This window comes from Macrotis lagotis, chromosome 4 (assembly GCF_037893015.1).
Source record: "Macrotis lagotis isolate mMagLag1 chromosome 4, bilby.v1.9.chrom.fasta, whole genome shotgun sequence".
Taxonomy (NCBI): Eukaryota; Metazoa; Chordata; class Mammalia; order Peramelemorphia; family Peramelidae; genus Macrotis; species Macrotis lagotis.
In genome coordinates, this window is record NC_133661.1 from 12,748,822 (window position 1) to 12,773,661 (window position 24,840).

Below are 24,840 nucleotides of genomic sequence, written 5' to 3' on the forward strand. Positions count from 1 at the left end.
CCAAAATGTCTGTGGCTGCCAGCCAAGCGCAGAAGCTCATGGCCCCCCTGTGGGCTGGGTACTGTTACTCATCCCCATTTTACAGATTAGGAAACTGAGTCTTGGAGAGGTTGCTTGTTTTGCCCAGGAAGATAAAGCCTGTGTGTATCATGGGTTGGACTTGAGCTTGGGTCTTTCCATCTCAGGAGTAATCTGTCTTCTTCTGATAGATTTGCTGCCTCTGGTCAGTGGCAGATCAGGATTTGAGCTTTGGACCCCTCCTGCATTCAGTCTTCTTTCTACTGAACCACAGGGATATGGAAGGCAGGCTGCTTGTTAGGAGATTGCTTCAAGTCTATGGGGAGCTGGAGATTGGGATCCTTCTGGTGTGCATCCATCTCGGGTTCCTTCCATAATCTGCCTAGAGTCCTCCTCCTCCAGAAACCTTCCATGACCCTCCAGAGCGGGCAGTTCTTGCTCTTTCCCCTCATTATCTTGTCCTTATTTATGTAACTCTGCTCAGCAGAAAGGCAGTGGTTGTTGGGCCTAGACAGTTGCCTGGAGGCAACCCTCCATCTAGTCCTGACTGACACACGCTGGCTTCAAGACCCTTGGCAAGTCGCTTAATCCCTTAGGTGCCCGAGAGGCACCAGGTCCCTCTCTTAGGACTGCAGATTAAAGATGAGTTGCTATTTGTATCCCTAGATGGACTTTCCACATCAGGAGCTACTTTCTCAGATGATGCCATAAGCCCAAATCCCTAGGGCCCTGCCCTAGTGTACAGCTTAGAAAATGTTAGCGGATGATTAACCTCCAGAGACTCACAGACTTGTCAGGGCCCGTTCCTAGGATGACTAACCTTTCCATCAATGACCCAGATAAAGTCATTGAAGGTGTGTTCAGCGGGCATACAGATGACCCCACACTGAGGGAACAGCCAGCACGGAGGACAGCAGGGTCAGGATCCAAAAGGATCTTGCCAGGTGAGAGCGCTGGGCCAGATTTCATGAGGTCAAACTCAATGTGACACCAGATGCAGGCTTTAAAAAAACCTCCACATTTTTACAAAAGGAGAGCAGTGGGGGTGGTGCGTGGTTAGATTAACTGTAAGAGATCTGGGGGTTTCGGTGGACTACAAGATCAGTGTGATTTAGCAGTGGAAGTAGCAGGACTTCCAGGGATAAGCAAAGGCTATTAGAATCAGACTACATCTGGAGTATTGGGTTCAGTTATGAGTGAGTGACGCCGATTTGGAAAGACAATGCTAAATAGAAACACTTCCTGGAGAGGAAAACCCCAATGGCAATGGGCCCCTTGTCAATTGTTGGAAGAACTGGGGATATTGACTTGGGGAAAGTATAGGAGGATAGCATCTGAATATTAATTTTAAAAATCCCCTGCCTTCTGCTATCCCTTAGAGCTGTCCTCATAAATACCCCCAGGTGCCCCAGGAGGTGACTGGGCACTTTTGGAGGACCCCGGCTGTGAGTTATTTGTGTGGGTATTTTATTAAGTGGGGGTTTGGCTGGATGGGCACTGAGGTCTCTTCCAACTTGGAGTTACATGATTCCCATCTGAAGGAAGCCTCCAAAGACATTCTCCTAAAACTTGATGAAATTAGGTCATCCAGCATACTGTGACCATACAACCATCAGAGGTTTGGAACCCTTTCTGAAGTGATTTGGCATTTCCCCCAATGAAAAGGAAATTCTAGAGGCCCAGGTTCAACTAGACCAAACCAGGCTCCTCCACACCTGACTCTTCAGCTCCCCCTGGCAACAAGGGTCAATCTGGTTGGTCAGGCTTCCCAATGGACTGAGGGCAGTTTGCATTTGGGGCAGTCTGCCATGGAAGCCCTCGTGGCCTAGAAAGGAAGGTCAAAAAGAGAAGAGATCAGCAGTCAACAAGGATCCTAGATATAGGCCAGAGAGGCAAAGTCATTTGTCCAAAGCCAAACAGCTAGGAAGTGACAGTATCTGGATTCGAACCCATTCCCTTTTCTGTGGATAGCCTGGACTGCCATTCTGCCCACCATTAGTTATGAAACTGGGATGAGAGGTTATGCTCGGAAGTTCAGAAGGGGTTGCTAATATCTGATGGCTTTGTAAGGGGGAATCATCTGCTGCTTCCGGAGCTTGTTTGATCTATGTGGTAGAGAGATCTTCTAGAAGAAACTCCCTCCAGATGGATGGGCCAGAGTTTGGCCTTAATGGTTGGAGGCAGTTTCTATCCCCATCACAGAAATATGTTCTCTAAAATCAGGTCCTGGTCCACTGAGGTAGAACCCTCCCATATGCAACCAGCTACTTGATGTCTTTCTTAGGCATGATAATTGTCGTCAAAGATCTCCCATGACTTTCCTTCACCCATGGTGGCAGCCTGGCAGAAATGGGGCTATCCTTGGGCCAACCTGGGCTCCTTGGGGTTATAAAGAGCATTGGTCAGGGAAAGAAGCTTGTGGGCTGAGGTCAAGATTTCCCTTTTCCCTATGACCATCCACTGATTTAGCAGCTGCTCTTGGCTCAGTTTTTCTTTTCTGGGATTTCAAGCTTGTGTCTGGTTACTCTATGGTTTATTAGCAGCATATGGACCCTTCACTTCCCTTTCTTCCTTAGAAAATATCCATCCTTCTATAGTCTTCTTCACCGTTTCTTCTTCAACTATAGCTATCAGAATCAGCCTTAGGAACTTTCTCCTCTTTTTTTGTACATTTTTAAAAAATCACATTGTTAGGTTTAGTTTTCACATAATCTATGCCATGACACTTCCAATGCCATTCCCTAGGAACAAAGAAAAAATTTTAAAAAGAAAGAAAAATCTAGTTGAACAAAACGAAGTAACTCCTGTAAAATGTAGCAGAAAGCAAGGAGGTACCTTCCTATCTCCTCTTTTTCAGCTGATGTCATTCTGATTTCATGGCATTCAATTACTTTTGTTTTGTTGTTTTGGCTTCTTCTTATTTCCATGGTTGTGGTCATTGTGGTTTTATTGTTTTGTTCTGCTTTTTTTCCTTCCTGATTCTTTAACTTAATTCATTTTTTAATAATTAAGTTTATTTTTCTAATTATATATAAAGATAATTACAACATTTTCTTTTGTAAAGTTTCCTCCCTCTTACCCTTCCTTCCTTCCACCCTAAGATAACAAGTAATCTGATATGTTATACATGTATGATCATGTTACATATATTTCCATATGAGTCATTCTGTGAAAGAAGAGTTAGAACAAAAGGGAAAAACTATAAGAAAGAAAAAATAAGAAACAAAGTTTAAAAGTGAAAATAATATGCTTTGATCTGCATTCAGACTCCATGGTTTTTGCCCTGGAAGTGGATAGCATTTTCTATCATCAGCCTTTTAGAAGCGTCTTGGATCTCTGCCGGCTGAAAAGAGCTAAGTCTATTATAGTCGATCACCACACAATGCTGCTATTAAAGTGAATGTTGTTTTTCTGGTTCTGCTCACTTCACTCAGCATCAGTTCATATAAGTCTTTTCAGATTGTTCTGAAGCCTACCTGCTCATCTTTTTTTTTTTCCTTTTTTTTTTTGCAAACAGGGTTAAGTGGCTTGCCCAAGGCCACACAGCTAGGCAATTATTAAGTGTCTGAGACTGGATTTGAACCCAAGTGCTCCTGACTCCAGGGTCGGTGCTTTATCCACTGCACCACCTAGACACCCCTCATCTTTTCTAATAGAAAAATAATGTTTCATTACATTAATCTACCATAATTTGTTCAACTGTTCCCCAATGGATAGGCATCCCCTCAATTTTCAATTCTTTGCCACCACAAAAAGAGCTGCTCTGAATATTTTTGTACATGTGGGTCCCTTTCCCTTTTATAATCTCTTTGGAATAGAGATCTAGTAGGGGTATTGCTGGATCAGAGGTCATCATCATAGTTTATTTATCTATTTTTTGTTTATGCCTTTGGGCAAAGTTCCAGATTGCTCTCCAGAATGGTTGGATCTGTTCACAACTCCACCAACAGTGCATCAGTGTTCCAGTTTCCCCCCATCCCCTCCCACATCAATCATTCCCCATTTCTGTCCTATTGGTGGATCTGAAAGGGGTTATTTCATGACAGACCACTAAATACATACATTCGCTTTGTTCCTTCTCTTCATTTGTCACATGCACCATTTGTTCCATTACATACATTCTCCTTAATGAAGAGAAACAATCTCTCTGCCTCATTTGGGAGGAGGCTGACTTCATCCCTGGCAACTTGTTTCTAAGTTTTTGCATAAAAAACGACCGCACAAGTATTTTGATTTAGATGGGGTCACATTTTGGGCTTTTTATGCTCCCATGAGGGGAATGAATGCTACTTTTTGTTATCTGATTGAAGTGGAAACAGCTAATTGGTAGAAGTGATAATTATCAGTGACGATAGCAATGGAGCAAGGTGAAGAATACCAAGCTTGCCATAGGAAGCCCTGGCTTTGTTTCTGGGCAGGTCCCTTAGCCCTCTCAGCCATAGTTTTCTTGTCTGTAATTAGAGGCAGTGTGCTCTGGTGGGTAGAGGGTTATCCTCAGAGAAGTCTTATCTTTGACCCAGACTGGCCAGAATAGACCTCAGTGTGCCAGGCTAAGCTGAAAAATGTCCCAACAAGTTTCCACACCAGTGAAATAAGAACTCTTCCTGCCTACCCATGTTTCACTTCCTCCTTCACCCATACTATTCTTGGGAAATGCTTTACAGACATTATGACACTATTATGTGATGATTATTTCTACTTCACAGGCAAAACTGTGAAGCTTGGAGAAAAGAAGCCTGGTCTCAAGTCCTGAGTCTGGTACTTAGTGAGGTTTGACCCTGGACAATTCTCTCAACCTCTCAGCGAGTTCTTTAACTAAGGCCATCCTTTTCAGAGGGGATGGCAAGGGCATCAATGGATGGCATTTTTCATACAGGGAGTTCCTCAGACCACTAACTGTCCCGTGACTGACCTCACACTGCTCTTCCAGAGTCAGTCTGTTATCAGTTACTTAGAGAATCAAACTCTTCCTAAAGCTGACGTTCATGAACATCTGTATTTTCTTCCTTTTGGGAAACTTGCAAAAACAACTTGTTCCTAGCTCTCTCTTGGTCTGGTTGGTCAAAGGTTCTCAATGTTTTCTTTTGATCATAGATGAGTCGCTAGATGGGGCATTAGGGAGACTCACATTCAAGTCCACTTGTTAGCTCTATGTTCTTGGGCAAAAAGGTCTCCTTACACTCTGGTCCTCAGTTCACAGATTGATAAAAAGGAGGGGCACTTGGACCAGGTGAAGGGAAAGAGGGAAAATACTTTATGTTGTGGGGACTTTGAAGACCCCTTATATTGCCTGGATTTTGGTGGTATTCCTACATTTCAGAGAATTTTTATAATTTCTGTTCTCCTGAGTTTTAAGGGTGAACCAGTTTTCCTCTTTGATTGGAAGGATCTTGGATGAATCTTGGCACCTTTATTTCTGTAGTAACGAGATTTCTGGATGACTAACTTTGTTGATTTAATTTGCTCCCTGGACTGAGGCTGCCACTTTTGAGGTTTCCCTAATGACCATGTGGCTAGGCAGTACAGAATTGCTGGGGGCTATTATGACCCAACTCTGCAGCATGGAAGGGCCCTTTCCTGCTGTTAGTCTAATTGCTATTTGCTGGAGGTTGAGGGGATAGCATGCTGTTGTTTTAGTTTGGTCTGTTTTTTTTATTTGAAGTAATTCCTTACATTGCCTTAAAAGTGCAATTCAGCCCATGGAGGGCTGATTGGAGAGAGCCTTGGAGTCAGGGGACCTTCTTCTTATCTTTCCTGGAACAGCTCCCTTGGGGACCAGGGGCATTTAAATGCTAGACCTTGATTTCCTCATTTCTGCAATTGGCAGGGGGTATGAGGAAGGGACTGATCTCTAAGGCCCCTCCCTTCCTGCTCAAAACTGTCATTTTTATGCCCAGGATCAAAGGATTTGAAACTGAAAAAGTGGACCTTGGAGATCATTTAATTCCATCCTCCTCGTAAGAGATAAGGAAACTGAGGCCTAAGAAGGAAGGGACTGGCTTCCTTGGAGTTTGCTCCTAGAATCTTCAGCTTTGTCCCCACCCGCCTATCTGAGACCCTTTTGTTCACTTGAAATGGCCTTCTCTAAATTTTTGCTATATGTTATTTTTTTGGTCCTTATTTGTTTGCTTGTTGACTTTGCCCTTTAGAGTGTTAGCTCTTTTTTTTTTTTTTAAGGTTTTTTTGCTAGGCAATGGGGTTAAGTGGCTTGCCCAAGGCCACACGGCTAGATAATTATTAAGTGTCTGAGGCTGGATTTGAACCCAGGTACTACTGACTCCAAGGCCCGGTACTCTATCCACTGAACCACCTAGCCACCCATTACCAAATATTTTATAATTGAGTGTGATATTTTAGAAAGGACTTTCCAAGTGAGGCAACCCCTGGGGCAGCCAACTAGAATAGCAAAGAGTTTTATTCCCAGACTTTGTGGGGGTTAGCGGATGGCAGAGTCAGTCAGGGAGCTTGTAGGGACAAGTGACCTACAGGCTGGATGGAAATAATCAAAAGAGGGAAGGAAGTAGGGTTTGGAGGGCTTGAGAAAAGTTTCCTACAGAAATGAACCTGGGTGGGGAGAAAACTTGGGGAGGAGGAGATGCCTTGCTATCTTCAAGGTCTGAAGGACCTTGGTCCAGAGAGAAGAAATAAGAAGGCTTTTGTGGAAATTGGCAAGAAAAGCAAACTCCAAGGAAGCAATTCCTTTCCTTCTTGGCCCTCAGTTTCCTCATCTCTAAAATGAGCAGGATGGAACTAAATGATCTCCAAGGTCCTCTAATTCAGTTTCAAATCCTTTGATCCTGAGAATATTATTGAATAATGATAGTTCTGAGTAGGAAGTTGGTAAATTTAGGTTCCATAGAATGGAAAAGTGACCTATATCACCAAATAAAATGGGTGGCCTCCAGAGGGAGAGGGGCTCCCTCCCTTCTCCCAATGGAAAAGGTTGGACTGAAGTGTGTGTCCTCATCAGGATTCTTGATTGAGTAGGGGGTATGGACCAGTAAATGGTATACTTTTCAGTTTAATCTTCAACATGGGTTTTCTCCATCCCTAGCTATAGTCTGGACAATCAACAAAACAGTAAATCAAGGCCTGATTTTAAGCATGCCCCTCACCCCCCTTTCCAAGATCTCAGTGAATTGGACATCACTGATCAAGCTCCACAGACCCTGTGCAAAGGACTGATTCTGACCATTTAACAAGCAGCCAAGTTTTTGCCCAGCTCTAGCTCCCCAGGTCTTTTCTGCCTCTAAAATTCTGTAATTCTCTGAAGGCAAAGATGCCTGGCCATTGCCCTTGTCTACTAGTGCTTTGCATTCTATCTGCCCACTGTAGGTGCTCCATAAATGTACATTGAGTTGAATGAAAGAGGATGGAGGTATTAGTCCAAGGCCGTGAACTTGGTCCCTTTTTCCTCTTTCTTCCGCTTCATTTGGGGAGGTTGGGGCAGGGAGAGCTGAGACATGTGGAGATTTCCCCCTTGTGACCCACCCTGTTTCTCACCTCTGCAGGAAGAAGAATCGGTGTGCCAAGGAGGTGAGGGAGTGCGGCCCACTCCATGAGGTGTTGTAAAGACCTCCCGCCTGGCTTGCCAAACGAGTTTCTCCTGGTGCCCCCCAGGATGGAGGAGTTGCTCAGGGCCTGCCTCTTCCGTCCAAGGAGTGGGGTCTGCTGACCTGGAGAGAGCAAGCGGAGGTCCCTCTGCCTGCTAGGACAATGAAGGAAGTCGTCTGCTGGTCACCCCAAACGGTGACAGACTGGCTGATGGAGAATGCTATGCCCGAATACTGTGAGCCTTTGCGGCATTACACGGGCCAAGACTTGATCAACCTCACCCAGGAGGATTTCACCAAGCCCCCGCTCTCTCGAGTCTCCTCCGACAATGGGCAACGGTTATTGGACATGATTGAGACCCTGAAAATGGAGCACCACCTGGAGGCCCACAAAAATGGGCATGCCAATGGGCACCTGAGCATCAGTGCCAATGGCCCGATACCCAACAGCAGCTTCAGCAGCAAGGCCAAACACAACGGCGTGCCCAATGGCTTCCAGGGAGGCTTGGAAATGGTCAAAATCCCCATGCCCGAACCTAAGCGCTCCCAATACCCCCGGGAGTGGGGCAAGACTCTGCTGGCATTTCTGTATGCCCTCTGCTGCTTTGTGCTCACTACAGTGACGATCTCCTTCGTCCATGAGCGAGTGCCTCCCAAGGAGACGCAAGCACCCCTGCCGGACACCTTTTTTGACCATTTTAACCGGGTGCAGTGGGCCTTTTCTATTTGTGAAATCAACGGTTTGATCCTTGTAGGTCTCTGGTTTATTCAGTGGCTGCTCCTAAAATACAAGTAAGTGGATCAAGGCTATGGCCACTTTGGGTTTTGAGGGGAGTGTTTGGAATGCAGTAATAATTGTGACAACGCACTTAAAAAATAAATACATTTAATTTTTTGGGGGGAGGGGTGATGCCCTGGAAAGCTAAGTTAGTGTTGCAAAAACCTGGATGGGAGAAAACATGGACTATTCTTACTTGAGTTCGAATCTCTTCATATTCAGTGCAGGATGGGAGATCTTATCCTTCACAGTCACTGAAGGGATTAACCAGGAAACTCAGACAAGTCAGGTTAGATAGAAGCAGGATTTTGCTTCAGGAGAACAGACAAGACACCTAGTGGGCTGAAGGGTTGATCCCTCCAGGAAAGCGTGGATGAGGATTGATCCAGGCAGACATGGAGCAAGGAATCAATTTAGTTATCCCATTTCCTTGGCACTTTTAAGGTTTGCAAAGACCATAAACTGAGAGCTAATGGGGATCTCAAATTATCTGTCCAGGCCTCCCAACTTATATGCTTTATCTCATTGGATCCTCACAAAAACATGGGGATTTTTCTATTTTACAGATGAGAAAGCAGTTCTAAAGTTACAGCTCTAAATAAGTAAATTCAAACTAACAAACCCTGAAAATTTCAAATGCTTTAGATCCAGTGTGTACTAGAAAAGAATCTAGTCCCTCAATTCATAGCTAAGAAGACAGAGGCCCCCACAAATGATGGCTTCAGCTTGGGGATGCACCCACAGAGGATCTGGAGCAGCTGAGGTCCCACATGTGGGTCTGGGGTCTGACTCAGGCTCTATTCTCAGCTACTTGTAGTCTACCCTTGGAATTGGAATACAGACCAACCTGCAGAAGACTTTGACCCTTGAGAATGTGGGTCTGGGGCAGGGGTGGGGTCCTGACAAAGGCTTTATTCTCAGCTACTTTTGATCTGTCCACCCTTGGAATTGGAATGCAGACCAACCCGCAGAAGACTTTGGTCCATGGCAGTGTGTGGCCTTCTAAGAGGGAGGCAGCTAATCCCCATCAGTCACTGCCTGGTTTTTTGTAATGTTTTCTCAAGGCGATGGGGCTAAGTGACTTGCCCAAGGCCACACAGCTAGGTAATTACTTAGTGTCTGAGGCTGGATTTGAACTCAGATTCTCCTGACTCCAGAGCTTGTGCTCTAACCACTGAACCCCATTACTGCCGGTTTTTAACGGGGACCTCTGGTGATTTTAATGAATCTAATGTCCCTGGCCATTGATTCTTTGGCTTAAAGTTTACAGAGCATATATATGATCACATTTCTGAGGTGTAAGTACTGTTCTATGAGGTAGATCCTTTGATTATTATACCCATTTACAGATTGGGCAGCTGAGACTCGGAGAGGTTAAATTGTTTCCTCCGGGTCTGGTAGCTAGGACATGTCTGAGGAAAGATTTCTACTTGATTCTTTCTGCTTGGAGTCTGGAGCTCCATCCATTGAGCCACACTGTCTTACTTAGTGAGAGGATCTTTTTCAAAACCAGACACAATGGCCTGGAGATCCCCTGAACTTTCCAAGACTCCTCGGGGAGCTCTGAGTCTGCGGCAGGTCTTCTGAAACCAGACCGACTCCACTTAGGGCCATGTGATAGACGGCTGATAACCAGCCTAACCAGAAGGTCTTGACATTTTTGTCTTCCTCTGCTCAACCCACAGACTGCTCCATGTTAGGATCCCCAAAGGTCCTGTGAGGCAGCAGCCTTCTCACTTTATAGCTCTGTCTTTAGAATGGTAACTAGTCCTTGGTAGACACTTGGATGTCTTTTGGTAGTTGACAGTGTCATAGAACCATGTCTTGAGAACCAGAGATGGCTTAGGGTCGGGGCATGGGGGATCTGGTTGGCACAAAGGCCTGGAGAGAGAAGAGAGAGGAGAAGGGGAAGTCACGTTATAATCAGACTGGCATTGGAGAGAAAACCCAACAGAGAAGTTGGGAGTGAGCCGGGGAGGGAACCTCTAATTATAAGTTAGCATTTTAATTCCATTGCCATGTAAAGTTATATAGATAATAACATTTATATATATTATATATAGAAATTTAAACACACAGAAACGTATGCACATACCCACACCTGGGACCCAAACAGTGGTCTGTAGACTTGGAGGAAAACAGCATCTCAGTTTAAGGAAAGGGAATCATTAATTTATTGTTAATCGTTAAATTAATCATTAAAATCATTTCATTGGGGATCAAATGAAGGTATGAGTGTCCTGAGACCTTAAGTGACTTACCCAGGGTAACACAACTACTCAATACGAGAGATAGATGTTTTCTGGCCCTCGAGGGCTGCCACTTGCCTCAATGGCAATGTTCTGTCTGGAAATTGACCCCGTATTGAATCTGTAAACTGGATTAACAAACATTGGATGGCCAGTCGGCTTGAGAATTCATTCAGAGTCATTCTCTGGCAGGTTCTGAGCTTTCCCTTTGGTTTCTTATTAACTAAATCTGGTGGCAAATGCAGCATCCGTACTGTCTTTGAAGAGGAGACAGTTCAATAAATCCCACCTGCTAGATTTTAGGTTTTTCATTTGTTTTCTGGTGTATCATTAACCTGCCTCCTCTATGAGCAGACTGCACCATTTGACCAATAAACAAACACAGAGGCCCTCATCAGAGCCCTCTGTGAACACAGGAAAGGATGGTCCAGGTCATCAGACTGTTGATCTGCTCTTCTGAGGGTCTGGTTCATGGCATCAATCAGTCTTTGATCTCTCAGAGCAGACAGTTCCCCACTAAGGGATTATTTTGTAAATATATCCGAGTCCCTGGTTGAGAAAAGAGACAGAGAAGCTAACATAGTAATGAGGCTAGGAGGCTTTCTCGGCTCATCAGCAAGCTGTTCTCTATATCTTCTCTATAATGTGATAATTTTCATAGCAGCAAATTAGCTTAATTAACAAGCATTGGATAATAATAGTTAACATTTATACAGTAATCTGATATTTGCAAAATACTTTGAATTTAGTATTTTACAACCTTAGAAAGTAGGTGCTGTCATTATCTCTGTTTTATTGATGAGGAAACTGAGGCTGAGATTTGTCCCAGCTAGTAAGTATCTGGAGCAAGTGTTGAGAATTTGGATCTTCCTGGGTCCAAGCCCCAAATCATATCTCACTATTAGACCGAATGACTCATTGTGTGGGTCATTGTACCGGGTCATCTCCCTGGGCCTCAGTTGCCTTCTCTGTAAAATGACAGAGTTGAACTAAACGTCTAAAGGCTCTTTCAGCTTTGGTCTCAATCAAGAAACATTTATTAAACCTAATTTGTTGAGTTTGGGGTGTTAGTAGGATTTCCATGTCTTGGAGAGGGAGTGTGGTATAGGGGGAAGAACCCTGAGTCTGGAGTTCGAGATTGGCTTCATGACTGTGTAGCATTGGACAGCTTGTGGATTTTCTAGGTCTTGTTTTCCTCACAGGTAAAATGAAGGGAACTGGACTAAGTGATGTCTCTGGATCTCAAAGCCCTAAATTCTGTTATTGTAGAGTTCTAAAGGCTCGCCTGGAAATGGATCAGAACCTGTTCTTTAAATTGTGGAAAGAAGAGGCCGTGGACTGTGTAGATATTGGGAAGATGGGAAATTGGGGGATTTAAGCACCTACATTTTTAAGGACCCTGTTAAACTAGAGAAGCCAGATGGTCTAGTAAAGGAATAAGATGAGATTTGATGTCAGATTATTGGGTTTCAGGCCTTTCGTTCATATCCGTCTCTTCATGACCCTATTTGAGGTTTTCTTGGCAAAGGTATTAGAATGGTTCACCATTTCCTTCTCTAGCCCATTTATAGATGAGGAAACTGAGGCAAACTTGCCAGGATCACCTAGTCATTGAGTGTGGATTTGAGGCTGGATTTGAACTTGTGAAGATGAATCTTCCCAATTCCAAGCCCAAAGTTCTGTGCATTCTGGCACCACCTTGCAACCTAGGAGTCATATACCTGTGTTTGAATCTTGCCTATTGAGTCTCAGTTTCCTCATCTGTAAAATGAATTTGGGGAGGATGGTGGTGATTGATAAAATTTTTGAACTCCTTTCCAGCCTCCAGTGTGAGGTCCTCTGATCTCTAAAGGCAAATATGGTCCTTTCCTCGAAGGTAGGGACTGGTTTTCTAACTGCCTGACATATAGTAGACATCTCATAAATGCTCACTGGTTGATGTATTCTTCCTTAACTGAATCTTGGGTTCAGCCTCTGAAGAGTTTCTAGAATCTTGGTCCAGAGCCAAGGATAGAGGGAATGGAAAGAAGGAGGACCTTCTAGCTTGACTCCTCAGACAATCTAACTCTTAGGAGCATTGATGTTCTCTACGTGGGTGTAACTCTGGTTGGTTGACACAGCAGAGGAAGTCTGTGGAGGAAAAGGGGGACCTTGCCCTTCCTTCCCTGTTGATAATCCTTAGGAAACTGTGGATGAGGCTTTCCTTCCCTGTTCTTCTGTGAATTCCCCTGGGATGAGCCAGGCAGTGATGACTTAAGATCATAGATCAGGGCCCCTTCCAGAGAGTCAGGTAAGCCTTTAAGGCATTGGGAAACTCCAATATGTTTTCCTGACTCACTGACATCCTTTATACCTTCCTTTTTATATAAAAATGATTTTCATAGCAACAAATTTCCTCAATTAATACATATTTGCTAATAAAACATTTGTGATAATAATTTGATTTGCAAAGGGCTTTAGATCTATTATCTCATTTTTCTTGTCCCTAGTTACAGGGTGACCCATGAGAAATTGGCCTAGAATATCTGGGCCCCTGGTCTTGGGCCTACTGGCACCTATGCAACATAGATGCTTTTGTGATTATTTTGTTTGCCTACATTTTAATAGACTGGACTAGATTCTCTAACATTTATTTTTCTAACATGTGCCTGTCTTATTATTATTGAGCTAAAGTGAGTTAATGAATGAATGAAAACCTTCTCCAGCTCATTTATGGATGAGGAAACTGAGGCAAACTTGCCAGGGTCACCCAGCTTATGATGAGCACTATGTGATGTGACGGGCACTGTGCTAAGCTTTGGGGATTCCAGCCCCCCAGAAGCTTCTCTTCTAAGGAAGGGGACTCCAGAGAGGAGGGTTTGGTCGCAGGGCAGATGGAAAGGCCTGCTAGTCCCATGCATGCATTTTTAGGAAGTATGGCCATGCCCGAGAGGGTCAGTCGCTGGCAGTGCCTTGAAGTCTGGAGAGCACAGTAACAGGGCAGATGGTAAGGCCCTGTAGTTCCCCAGGTTAGAAGAAGGTTTGTACTTGATGTCTCCCTTGTTTAAGCAGGGCTTGGGGTGGGTGAAAGCTCCGAGGCTTCCGGGGCAGCATTGCTAATGAGGTGGGAGGAGGATCAGGGTCATCAGGTGGCTCCTTTAAGGGTCTCCATGAAAAGACCGTCAGAGCCTTTCCCTCTCCTTCAGTTTGATGTAAATCAGTGCAAATGTTCCTGCAAGGTCTGTGGCTTTTATTTTTGAGCTTTTGATCTGTGCAGTCCATGGAAGCTGTGTTCATTGTCACATTTCACATCTTATTTTTGAGCAGTTTTTGGTAATGTTGGTTAACAATTCACCTAACCTGTGAAGGAGGCATATCTAAGAATCTCTGAGGAGTGGGAGCTCACAGGTCATCCAGCCCGGTCCAGAGATGCCCTGTGTTATATCCCCAGGAGTGGCCATCTGACTTTGGAATACTGACCCGAGGGAGAAGCCAACCCCTCCTGAGGCTACCTCATCCTGTTTGGGATGGATGTAATTTTAATTGTTTTCCTGAATCCAACCCCAAGTCGACACCCTTCACCTTCCACCTCCTGGTTCTTTCTTCTTGGACCAAGAAGAACAGATAGCCATGTTGCTCAAACAGTTTTTATCCAGGATTTCCCATAATTCCTCCATAGTCAATAAACATTTATTGGATACCCATTATGTGTCAGGACTGTGCTTAGGATTGGTCTTCTGCTTTTGCATTTTTATCTAATGTTCATGTCTGTGCTCAGCATATAATTTAATCATCACATAAATGCCTTTTTCATTCATTCATTCTTTGAAATTCTGCCCAACACTTTGGAGACCTTCCTCTTGTTTTTTAAATACCTTGCCTTACCCTGTACCAAGGAAGCCATCTTCGACTTTTCTCATATCCCATTGGAATTGCCTGAAGAATTCCAGTGCTCTAGAAAAATAAACCAAGACATAAGTCTTTGTTAACTGGGCCAAACTGGGAAGGAACCCCAGAGTGCACTGCCCCTAACTCCTGTCTTTGTGATGTCAATGAAAACAGCTGTGGTTGACTCATGGCAGGACATGGATGCTAGTTCCAGGGGATGGGCTGCTACCCAGAGGGATAGGGAAACATCCCCTTCAATCAGATCACAGATTAATTTGAAGGGAGTAAAGGCTAAATTACTGAGGATGCCTATGAATATGTGTGGGTGGAGGGGCAGGGGGGAAGTGTTTTGCAAAGGGTGGCTATACAGGGAGGGCCTTGGATATAAGGACTGATTACATACTGAGAAGGGTCCACTGACAAATGTAGAGTCTGTGTGAGGGAGTGTCCTTATTTTTTTATCTTTAGTCATTATTGAGAACTTAGTTTATGGCAACAAATATTGATCCAACATGGAACCTTACATATCATATCATTCAGAGTCAAGATGAAAAATGGTATGTGCTCTTAAGTCATCTTGGTGGCACTGGGATAGAGTGTTAGACTGGAGTCAGCAAGACTTGAATTCAAATCCTATTTCTGTTTGTGTGACCCAGGGCAAATTTCTTAAACTCTCTATTCCTTGGTTAATTTATTAGTGAAATGGGGATTATAGACTAGCAACTCCCACCCAGGATTATTATCACATGAGAAACTTTAGAGCGCTGTATTCTCGGGGGGGGGGGGGTGTACATATAAAAGCATGCATGATAGCTTGAGGGACCAGGGAGGGCTTCCTAGAGGAAGGGGCACCAGAGTTTGCCTTCCCAGAAGTTAAGGGTTTCAAGAGGTCACGTAGAGTCTAGGCATCATAGACAACCTGCGCAGATGCACAGAAGCTGGAAGGGGCTGCCAGATTGAGCAAGTTGCCTATACCATAGTGGGAAGGAGCATATGGAACAAGCTTAGAAGAGGAGCAAGTTTGGTTTGTTTTTTGGTGATGGCCCACTTCTGATGATGATCACACACAAGAGTAGCTATCCAATGGTGGGTCATTCTGAACTGTAGCTCCCTGCCAACGAGTGGCGCTCCAGGAGATCTATCCCAGGTTTCTCATCTCAGAAGTGTCTTCCTGCTCTCTGCTGTTGATCCAAAGTGGGGTCACCATGGTCCAGGCTGTGAGAAATTTCTAGATTCTGAACTCGACTCTGGGGGGGCACCGTGACTCCTAAACTGCCAGGTACTTAAGATAGTGGAAACTCATGTTGTAAACCTGTGGAATGTGTTTGCTCAGAGTGAGATGTATTTTTCCCTTTCCTCCAGGTCCATCATTAGCCGAAGATTTTTCTTCTTAGTTGGCACGCTGTACCTGTACCGGTGTATCACCATGTATGTAACCACCCTCCCAGTACCCAGCATGCATTTCAACTGTTCTCCGAAGGTAACCATCCATTCTTTTTGTTTGTTTGTTTTTTTAGGTTTTTGCAAGGCAAATGAGGTTAAGTGGCTTGCTCCAGGCCATACAGCTGGGTCATTATTAAGTGTCTGAGACCGGATTTGAACCCAGGTACTCCTGACTCCAGGGCCGGTGCTTTATCCACTGCACCACCTAGCCACCCCCAAGTAACCATCCATTCTTGCTGGGATTTGTACTTTGTGTTGGGCACGTCCCCAATGACCCAGGTGTCTGCTGACTTGGGGGGAGGGCGGCTCTTTAGAATCCCAAGCAGTTTCTCCACCATCATTCAGTGTTCAGCTGAGGTATCCCCAAGGGAAGGGTCAAGGCCCCTCCTCCAGGCCCCTCTGAGCCCCTATGGCCTCTGACTGTGCGCCCCTTCTCTCCAGTCCATACCCCCACCCTTTCCCCCTTCTCAGAGGCAAAGGTCTTGCCACTTCCAGCTTCACTCCTCAGAAAATCTAATTCTTAGGAACATTGATGTGCTCTAGGTGGGTGTAACTCTTGGGTTTCTTGTCAAGATTTTAAGATATCATTAGTGCCTCTGACAGAAATCTAGACGTTTTCCCCGTTTCGTTGGCTCCTCAAACTTGGATTTAGGCTTGAGTTTTCACTTTTTTGCCTCTTCTGCTATTCTTGACAGTGACATTCTGTGAGACCAGAGCAGAATCTTATTCCCTTCTCCTACTCAACCCCCTGCCCCACTCCCCACATAACCAGACAAGGGCAGGTAGAAAACATATTCCCTTGCTGGCTCCTGGAGTAAGATATCATCTCTACCCCTAAGGAAGTGTGAATATCCAGATGGTTGGTATATGGAAAAGACTGCTAGGTCTAGAGACTCAAGATGTGAATTTGAATCCTCCCTCTGCCATTTGGTACCTGTTTGGCTTTGGCTAAATCTCTGTGGACCTTAATTTTCTCCTCAGTAAAATAATGGGGTTCAACTCAGTGACTTTTAAAAACCTTTCAGCTTGATGACTGCTGACATTTTATCACCTTTAGATGGGGGAAAATATTGTAGTGGAAAATGTCTGATTAAAAAAAGGGAAAGGGAATTTTAGAATTAGACTACCACCTTTCATCAGTAAAACCTTAAATTTCTAAAATGAGGCTACAATATAGAATAGAACAGACTAATTTCTGTTAGGCATTTGGGTGGAGAGGATGTGATATAATCTAGATTTTTAGAACCATGTTTATTTTTTTAAAAATAGAAATCCTTTACTGGAAATCCTTATCAAATTCCTCTCCTTCAGAGAATTCTTATTTGATACACTTCAGAGTTTAATATACCTAATATATTATATAAACAAGCCCTGTGCCTTTCGGCTTTAATTTATCCAGGTTTTGTGGGCCTCAGAAGGCCTATTTCTCAGAAGCCATTTGTTTCTTCAAAGCTATTAAAAATTAATGGGAGACTTAAATATACTTTTTTCCTCTTCCTTTCCTTTCCCTATTTCCCTTTTCTTCCTTCTTTCTTTTCTCTTCCTTTCCTTCCCTTATATTTTTTTTTTTGGTTTAATTACAAAAGTGACCTGATTCTGCTTGACATTTCTACCAGAAAAGCATTGAGATCCTTAACTCTAGAGAAATAGCCAGGAGGAATGGGCTTGGGTTCGGTTAGCACCACTCCCAAGACATCATTGGCTGATGGGGTTACTCAACTGGTTGATCAGGAATCGAGATATGAAACCTTTGGGTCTCTGGGCGAATCGCTGGGTGATTGCCACCCTTCTGTTCCTTTGGAAAAAGAAAGGTATAGCTTGGGGATTAATGAAGTAGGTGAAGGGCACTGGATGACCATACCCAAAGATCAAGATTAACTCCTCATAGTCCATCTTGAAGGGGCAATAAGACTGTGTGGGGCAGTGGAGATGGTGTTAAATTTGGAGTCCAAATTTATTTGGAGTCCAGGTTTATCCTGACTCTTGTACCTACTACCTGTACAGCCTTGGACAATAACCAACGATAATGACATATTAATTAACAGCATTTCTATAATGCTAAGATTACAGAGGATTTTGCAATGTAGTTTGTTTGAGCCTCACAAAAACCCAGGAAGATAGGTCTTATTATTATCTTCAGTTTGCAGAAGAGGGAATTAAGACACAGCGGGGTTAAGTGAGCTTCTTGGTAAGTATCTGAGGCTGAATTTGAACTCAAGTCTTCCTGACTCCAGGCAGTGATCTATTCATTGCCCCACTTTGCAGTTTCATCTATAAAATGGCAGCAGGAGCAGCTAGCTGGTGCAGTGGATAGACCCTGGAGTCAGGAGGACCTGAGTCCAAGTCCAGCCTCAGACACTTAATAATGACCTAGCTGTGTGACCTTGGGCAAGTCACTTAACCCCACTGCCTTGCAAAAACCAAAGATAAAATAAAATAAAATGAAATGGCAGCAGGGCTCATCTGTTTCTTAATTTGGTGAATGGAGGAATGAATGAATGCTTGAGCTTTTATTACGTGCTTTATTGTCTTCCAGGCAATGTGGGGCAGTGGGAAGAATATTGACTTGGGATCTAGAAGTCCCAGGCCCTGCCACTTACCCCAAGTAGGAACCAGGCAAGTCATTTTCTCTCTGAACCTCAGTTTTCTCTTCTTTGGAGTTCAGTTTGATTATTTCTAAGACCCTTTCCAGCTCTCAATCTCATTGCCCCTGTTCTTTTCTAGATCTGAGTCAGCTAGCTAGCCCAGCAGATAGATAGATAGAGCCCTAGGCCTGGAGTCAGGAAGACCCGAGTTCAAATTTGACCTCAGACAGTCATTAGCTATGTGACCCTGAGAAAAAATGTCTGTTTGCCTTGGCTTCCTCAACTGTAAAATGGAGATAATAAGAGGACCTAGATCCCAGAGTTTTTGGTGGGAATCAAACAAGAGAATATGTGTAAAGAGCAGTGCCCAAAGCCTGGGAGATAGCTGGCAATATATACATTATAGCTATGGTTAATATTATTCCTTATTCCATGGCTCTTTGCTCTTCTGAGACACCTGCCTCCATAGCTATAAATAATAAGAGATTTTAGTTAAAAGATGACTGATCTTCGCAGGTGGGCTGGATGTGTGTGTGGTGGGCTCTGTCTGCTGCCTCACAGGAGGTTAGCGAGAGCAAACTTCTCAATGACTGGGCTTCAAACCTCCCTTTCGTTTGACACGCCAAGCACTCATTTTCCAAGGGGAAAAAACTGTCCTGGCAAGTGTGTACCATGTAATTAGGAGAATTGGACTCATTGTTCTCTCATTTGACGGCCCTGCACGACTCCCTCAGCACATGTCGCTGCTTGCAGAAATAATAGGGTTGTTTCTTCTTTTTTTTGAAATGATTAGGTTGGTGAGGAAATCAGGCTTCCTATTAGATTTCTGCTGCTTACCCTCAAGCTGAAATGTTGGAAAGGGTCTGGGAAAATGTGTGTCATCGCTTCCGGAGATCTCAGAGCCATGAGAGCCTGCCGAGCTTGGCACAAGACCCCCCTCAGCCCCCACCCCCACCTTCTGTGCCTGTGCGTCTTGGCCTTGCTTATTCTGGAGGAGCCCAGAAACTCGTCCGTCCCCCAGAATAACTGGCAGCCCTCTCATGACATGGGAGCCATTTGGTGCTCTTGTGGCCCTGGCCTTTGGGCTTCAGGGGGAGGCATCCCCTTGGCCGTCAGAGAGGAGAAATCAGAGTCCGCTCTGGGTTGCTTTGGTTTTTTAATTCTGTAGAAGAAAAATCTGAGAACACGTGGCCTTGGAAAGATGAGCTCATCCCCCAGTGACTAAGCCTCCAAGTGGGATGTGTTGTTGGGTGTATTTCAGTTCCCATGGTTACCAGTATCCCAAACCTTCGCCCAGAGAGATTAGAGGCAGCGTGAAAGCTCGGCCGAGGATGTGGCCATCTGTCCGGGCTCAGGTTTCCAGAACCTCCTTTCTCTTGAATTTCCGAGTGACCCAGAGTTTCCATCCCCCCGTAAAGAATGCCCGGGGCAGAGGTCCCTGTAATGTGGTAGTGCTTAGATGGAAGGCCAGTGAACAACAGTTGCACAGGGGCTGCTGTGGGGTGACGGCAGCTGAGTGAACATTCTGTCAAAAAGGCGTCATGTGTCTAAAAAAAGACCGGAATGTAGGAGACCCAGCCTTAGGGTCTGGGGGGGCCCCTGGGGTCAAGTCCTGCTTCTGAATCATAGACCCCCGGCAAGTCACTGAGCTCATGGTGTCCCAGGCCACTACAGAGAGAAGATCCCAATGTGCTTTGGTAGCAGAATCTCCTTTGAATGGTGAAATCCCAAGTCCTATCCAAAAAAATAAAAATAAAAAGTCCCTATCCCTTCAGTCTGTCTGATGATAAGGTAAAAGAAGTCATTCTTTCTTTAATTTGTTTTTTATGACCTCAACTCAGCTCATAGAAGATGCTTTGTTAGATGCTCATTGCAGAGAATGAAAAAGTTAAAATTCTTCCTTTAGAGAGGCAGCATGGCAAAATGGGTAGAATTTGGAATTTCAAAGACCTTAGACTCTTGTCTATGTGATTCTGGTGCTGGCGATTGAATCGCTTCAGTGCTGTCCAACTCTGTGACCTCATCTGGTGGCACAGATACCGGAGTGGATGGCCATTTCCTTTTCTAGCTCAGTTTATAAATGAGGAAACTGAGGCAAACAGGGAGAAGTGACTTACCCAGGGTCACACAGCTTGGTAGTGTCTGAGGCCAGAATTGAACCAGAAAGGGGAGCCTCAGTGTCACTCAATATGGTACCACCCGGTGACCCTTTGTGATCATGAGAGCAGTTGTTCAACCTCAGTTTCCTCATCTGTAAAGTGGGGGTACAGTCAGACCCTCCCTCCTGATACTTGACTGTTTGTTATTGAGGTTAACTCCCTCTTAGCCAAAGCAGGGAACAACTGATCCAAGTTTGGATTGATAGGAATCTCTTTCAGGCTTTTCCTTCTTCCTGCCTTTTACCTGTCTGTCTCCTGGGACTGCCCAATATTTCCACCAGGCTTCTGTCCACGACTGAATCTGTGTCTTCATGACTTTGAGGTGAAAGCAGACAAGTGATAGGGGTTTTTCCCTTCTGTTTTTCTTAAGGAAGCGATTTAGGAGAGGCTCCCCCCCTTCCCCCCCAATCTCTCTTAGAATATAGAGATCGGACAACCGAAGATTTTTTAAGAATGACTTGCCCAAGTCACACAGCTAGGCAATTATTAAAAATCTGAGGCTGGATTTGAACTCAGGTCCTCCTGATTCCAAGGCTGGTGCTCTATCCACTGAGCAACCTAGCCGTCCCAAGAACGGAGGATTCTGAAGAAACTCAGAATGCAAATTATTGTGCCTTTGTGTGTGTAAACAAACAGGAGACCTAGAGTGTGCACAATGGCTAAGAATGGTCTCCTGACTGGGGAAGACCCAGGAGGTCTTGCCTCAGACTCAGACTGACCAGGTGGCCCTGGGCAAGTCATCCAATCTCTTAGTGACTCAGAGGACTTTCTAAGTGAGGGGTTCTTCATTGTGTTTATGTCATGAATCCCTTTAGGGACAGTCTGGGGAATCCCATAGGCCCTTTCACAGAATAATGGTTTTAACATGCATAAAATAAAATCCACAAGATTACAAAGGAAAACAAAGGAAACTGGAAATAAAGACATGAATTTATCCAGACCCCCTTGAAATCAAGCCATGGTCCCTTTGGGCATCCCAGATTAATAATCCTATTCCCAAACAAAGTTTTCAAGTGATGGTGATCAGCATCTGTGAAGGGTAGTTCCTCCCTGGAGTTCCCTGCACTAGTGAAATCTCAGATCTAGTCCTGTCACCTTTGCTAGTGTAGCATTGTGGGAAAATTATAGTTTCAGAGCTGGGGTCTGGGTTTGAATCCCAGCTCTGCCACTTGGCTTCCTTGCTATGTGATTCCGAGGAAGTCATTTAATCCTTTTCCACTTCAGTTTCTCCCTGTACAATGCTGAGCTCTAAGGTAACTTCCACCTTCAGCCTGGTGACTGGAATCATTTTGCCAGGGGCTGGGGAAATGCCAGTATGACCACCCTGCACATCCTTGAAGTGGTACTCAATGATGTGATTTTTGGTGTATCCCCACTTCTGTCTCTTTGAGTCCCCTTCCCATGAGTCCCAGTCCCAGTGCCACTGTCTCCAAGAACCCTTCCCAGGTATTCTCTCACTCAGCACTTGGTTTTTGTCTTTTTTATCATCTTTACTCTGATTTTTAGTCTTTGATTTCGAGTTGCAAGGATCCTTAGAGGTCATTTTATGGAGTTGGAAACTGAGACCCAGAGAAGGTTAAGTGTGACTTCCCCAAAGTTCTATAGCTAACAAGTTTCTGAGGTAGGATTTGAACTTGACTTCTTTAAGTTTGTATTCTTTGTTCTTTCTACTCTTCTAGCAGGCAAAGACTTTTGCCATCTCTGACCTTCTGGAGCACTTGGCAGCTCTGTCAAGCCTCTATCCATTCTTCTTTTGGTCCAGGTCATTCATAGCCAACTTTTGTAGTGTTTTAGGGTCTGCCTTCTTGATGGTTTCTTCCATAGTCTTTTTGTTCAGGGTTTTGCACATCATCACACTGAGTGATGATGACGATTGTGGTGGTTGTGGTGATGATGTTTTGTCCTTAGTTCTCAAAGAAAACCATGACATCAGGGAGGTGATGTAACAACAAGCCCATGGGTTGCTTCTGAGTGTGTGTGTGTGTGTGTGTGTGAGGGGAGGCACTGTGCTAAGTCCCCAGCCTCACTTTCTCCTCCAGAGTTATCTGGGTCCAGTGGCCAGATATGAATCTGATGAATCTGATGACTGGAGATGGCTCTGGATGCGAGGCAGTCAGGGTGAAGTGACTTGTCCAAGGTCATACAGCCAGTAAGTGTGTCACATTGAACAGTCATTCAGTCAACTAGCTTTTTTAAAGCACATGCTTTGTGGGTTAGACACTAGCTCAGCCTCCAAAGAAAGGCAAATGGTGGCTAAAGTTGCTGATGTTCTGATGAGGCATCAGGCATGAGGAAGACTTCAGATCCAAGCATGGGCCCAGGGGGCCATGGAAAAACAGATGGGTGGGCTTCTTTCCTGATGATGAAGTGATACCACTTTGCGGCAATGAACCCTCCAATGCCAAAGAGCATTGTTTTGTGGGTCTTCAGTAGCTGTGGCTGCAGCCCCTCCAGGAATAGTCAGGTCCCCAGGCTGCACTTCACTGGGGCTCCTTCCTTGGATGATGCTGAGGGCACTGGGTTGGAAGCCTGGTTATTCCCAAGTCTCTTGGGCTCAAGATTTAGAAAAGAGCAGTTAGGGGCAGCTAGGTGGTGCAGTGAATAGAGCACTGGCCCTGGAGTCAGGAGGACCTGAGTTCAAATTTAACCTCAGACATTGAAAAATCATCTAGCTGTGTGACCTTGGGTAAGTCACTTAACCCTATTGCCTTGACAAAGAAAAGAGTGGTCAGCATTATGTAAGACTGCAGAGAGGTCAGGAGGATGAGGATTGAGAAAAGATCATTGGATCTGTTAGTTAAAAGTTTAATAGTCACTGGAGAGAGTGGTTTTGGTGGAATGATAAGGTCCAAAGTCAGACTGAGGAGAATTATGAAGAAAGTGAGTGAAAGGGAAGTAGGGGCACCCATTGTAAATAGTCTTCTCAGGGACATTATGACCTGATGGAGCCAGGTTTTCGAAGATGGGGGAAATAGTGGTAGGTAATGGGGAAGCAGCTGATAGAGACTTAAGATGGATGAGAAAATAGGGATGGGGGGGCAATCTCCTGAAGAAGATAGGATAGAGTGGGGTAAGAGCCTTGCCTTGGCCAAAAAAAAGAGACCTTTTTGTGTGAATGGAGGCAAAGGTGGGGGCACTTCAGTGATGTGAAACAGAGAGAAGAAAAACTTTCTGTAAATGGTCTTTTTTTCCCAGTGAAATATGGAGCATGAGAAGCTGTGTGTGTGTGGGGGGGGGGCTTAAGGAGGGATAGAGAACGAGATGGGGAATTGATTGGCAACTATGGAAGGATTGTCTTGAGGATCAAGTTGTCACAGACTCGTAGTGGCTCATTGAGCATGGTTTTGTGATTTTCTGCACTTTTGTTCAGTAGCACATGGGTAGGAGCTCACAGGCAGCAGATGGTGGGGGTATCCAAGGCTGGGGCTTGGCAGGCCAAGATCTCTGATAGAATAAAGGCACAGAAGACTTAAGAGGACATTGGAGAGTTGAACTGGTTCACCAAGGGGTCATATTGGCGGAGGAAAGAGTGTGTAGCCAGTACAGAGCTGATAACCTGGGAAAGAACCAAAGGGTGGAGGATGGATTGGACGTAACGGCGAGGACAAGGACATTGGTTTGGGCTTGTAAAGTGGAGGAAGAAGTAGAATGAGAAAATAGTTCAAGAATATGGAGGTGGAATACTTCTGGTGATGGCAAGATCACATGTATGACCTTGACTGCGTGTAACTGTGGCGGTGCAGGGGAGTATCAGAAATGAGTTAATTAGGTGAAGTTATCTGAGGGGGTATCGGTGTGATTGATGAAGTGTCCTAATGTCAAAGCAGATACTGGAAAGAAGTGAAATATTGAGCTAGGCACTGAACTCATTGAAGAAGGATGGCGAATGCCCTAGAGTCTGTAGACAAGTCACCAGAATCTTGGTTGGTTATAAATATGGATTGCATGAACCTCAGAGGAGAGGTCACTGGGTTATGGTGGTTGAGGGAGAGCAATGGGGAGGAACAAGGAGCAATGCACCCCCCCCCCCAAGCAGGGGTGGGCAGTGTAAGTAGAAGCATAGTCAGGTATTGAGGAGTGGGAGAAGATAAAGGGAGTGAGAATTGGAAAGGTTTAAGAGTGAATCCAGTTTGTTACCTATGAGACAGGCATTCCAGAGAGCACAGTGCAAGAGGTAGGTAGCGCTGG

General features: G+C 44.7%; 1 protein-coding gene across 11 annotated transcripts in view; it reads left to right on the forward strand.

The window, feature by feature from the left end:
- The window catches only part of SGMS1 (sphingomyelin synthase 1), a 232,173-nt gene that overhangs the window by 192,829 nt on the left and 14,504 nt on the right, over positions 1-24,840 (forward strand). For all 11 annotated transcript variants that reach the window (XM_074232263.1, XM_074232261.1, XM_074232262.1 and 8 more), the window contains 2 exons: positions 7,530-8,363; positions 15,828-15,945. In XM_074232263.1, coding sequence (XP_074088364.1) covers positions 7,735-8,363; positions 15,828-15,945 — 747 coding nt within the window. In that variant the 5' untranslated portion in view covers positions 7,530-7,734. The remainder of the gene's footprint in view (positions 1-7,529; positions 8,364-15,827; positions 15,946-24,840) is intronic.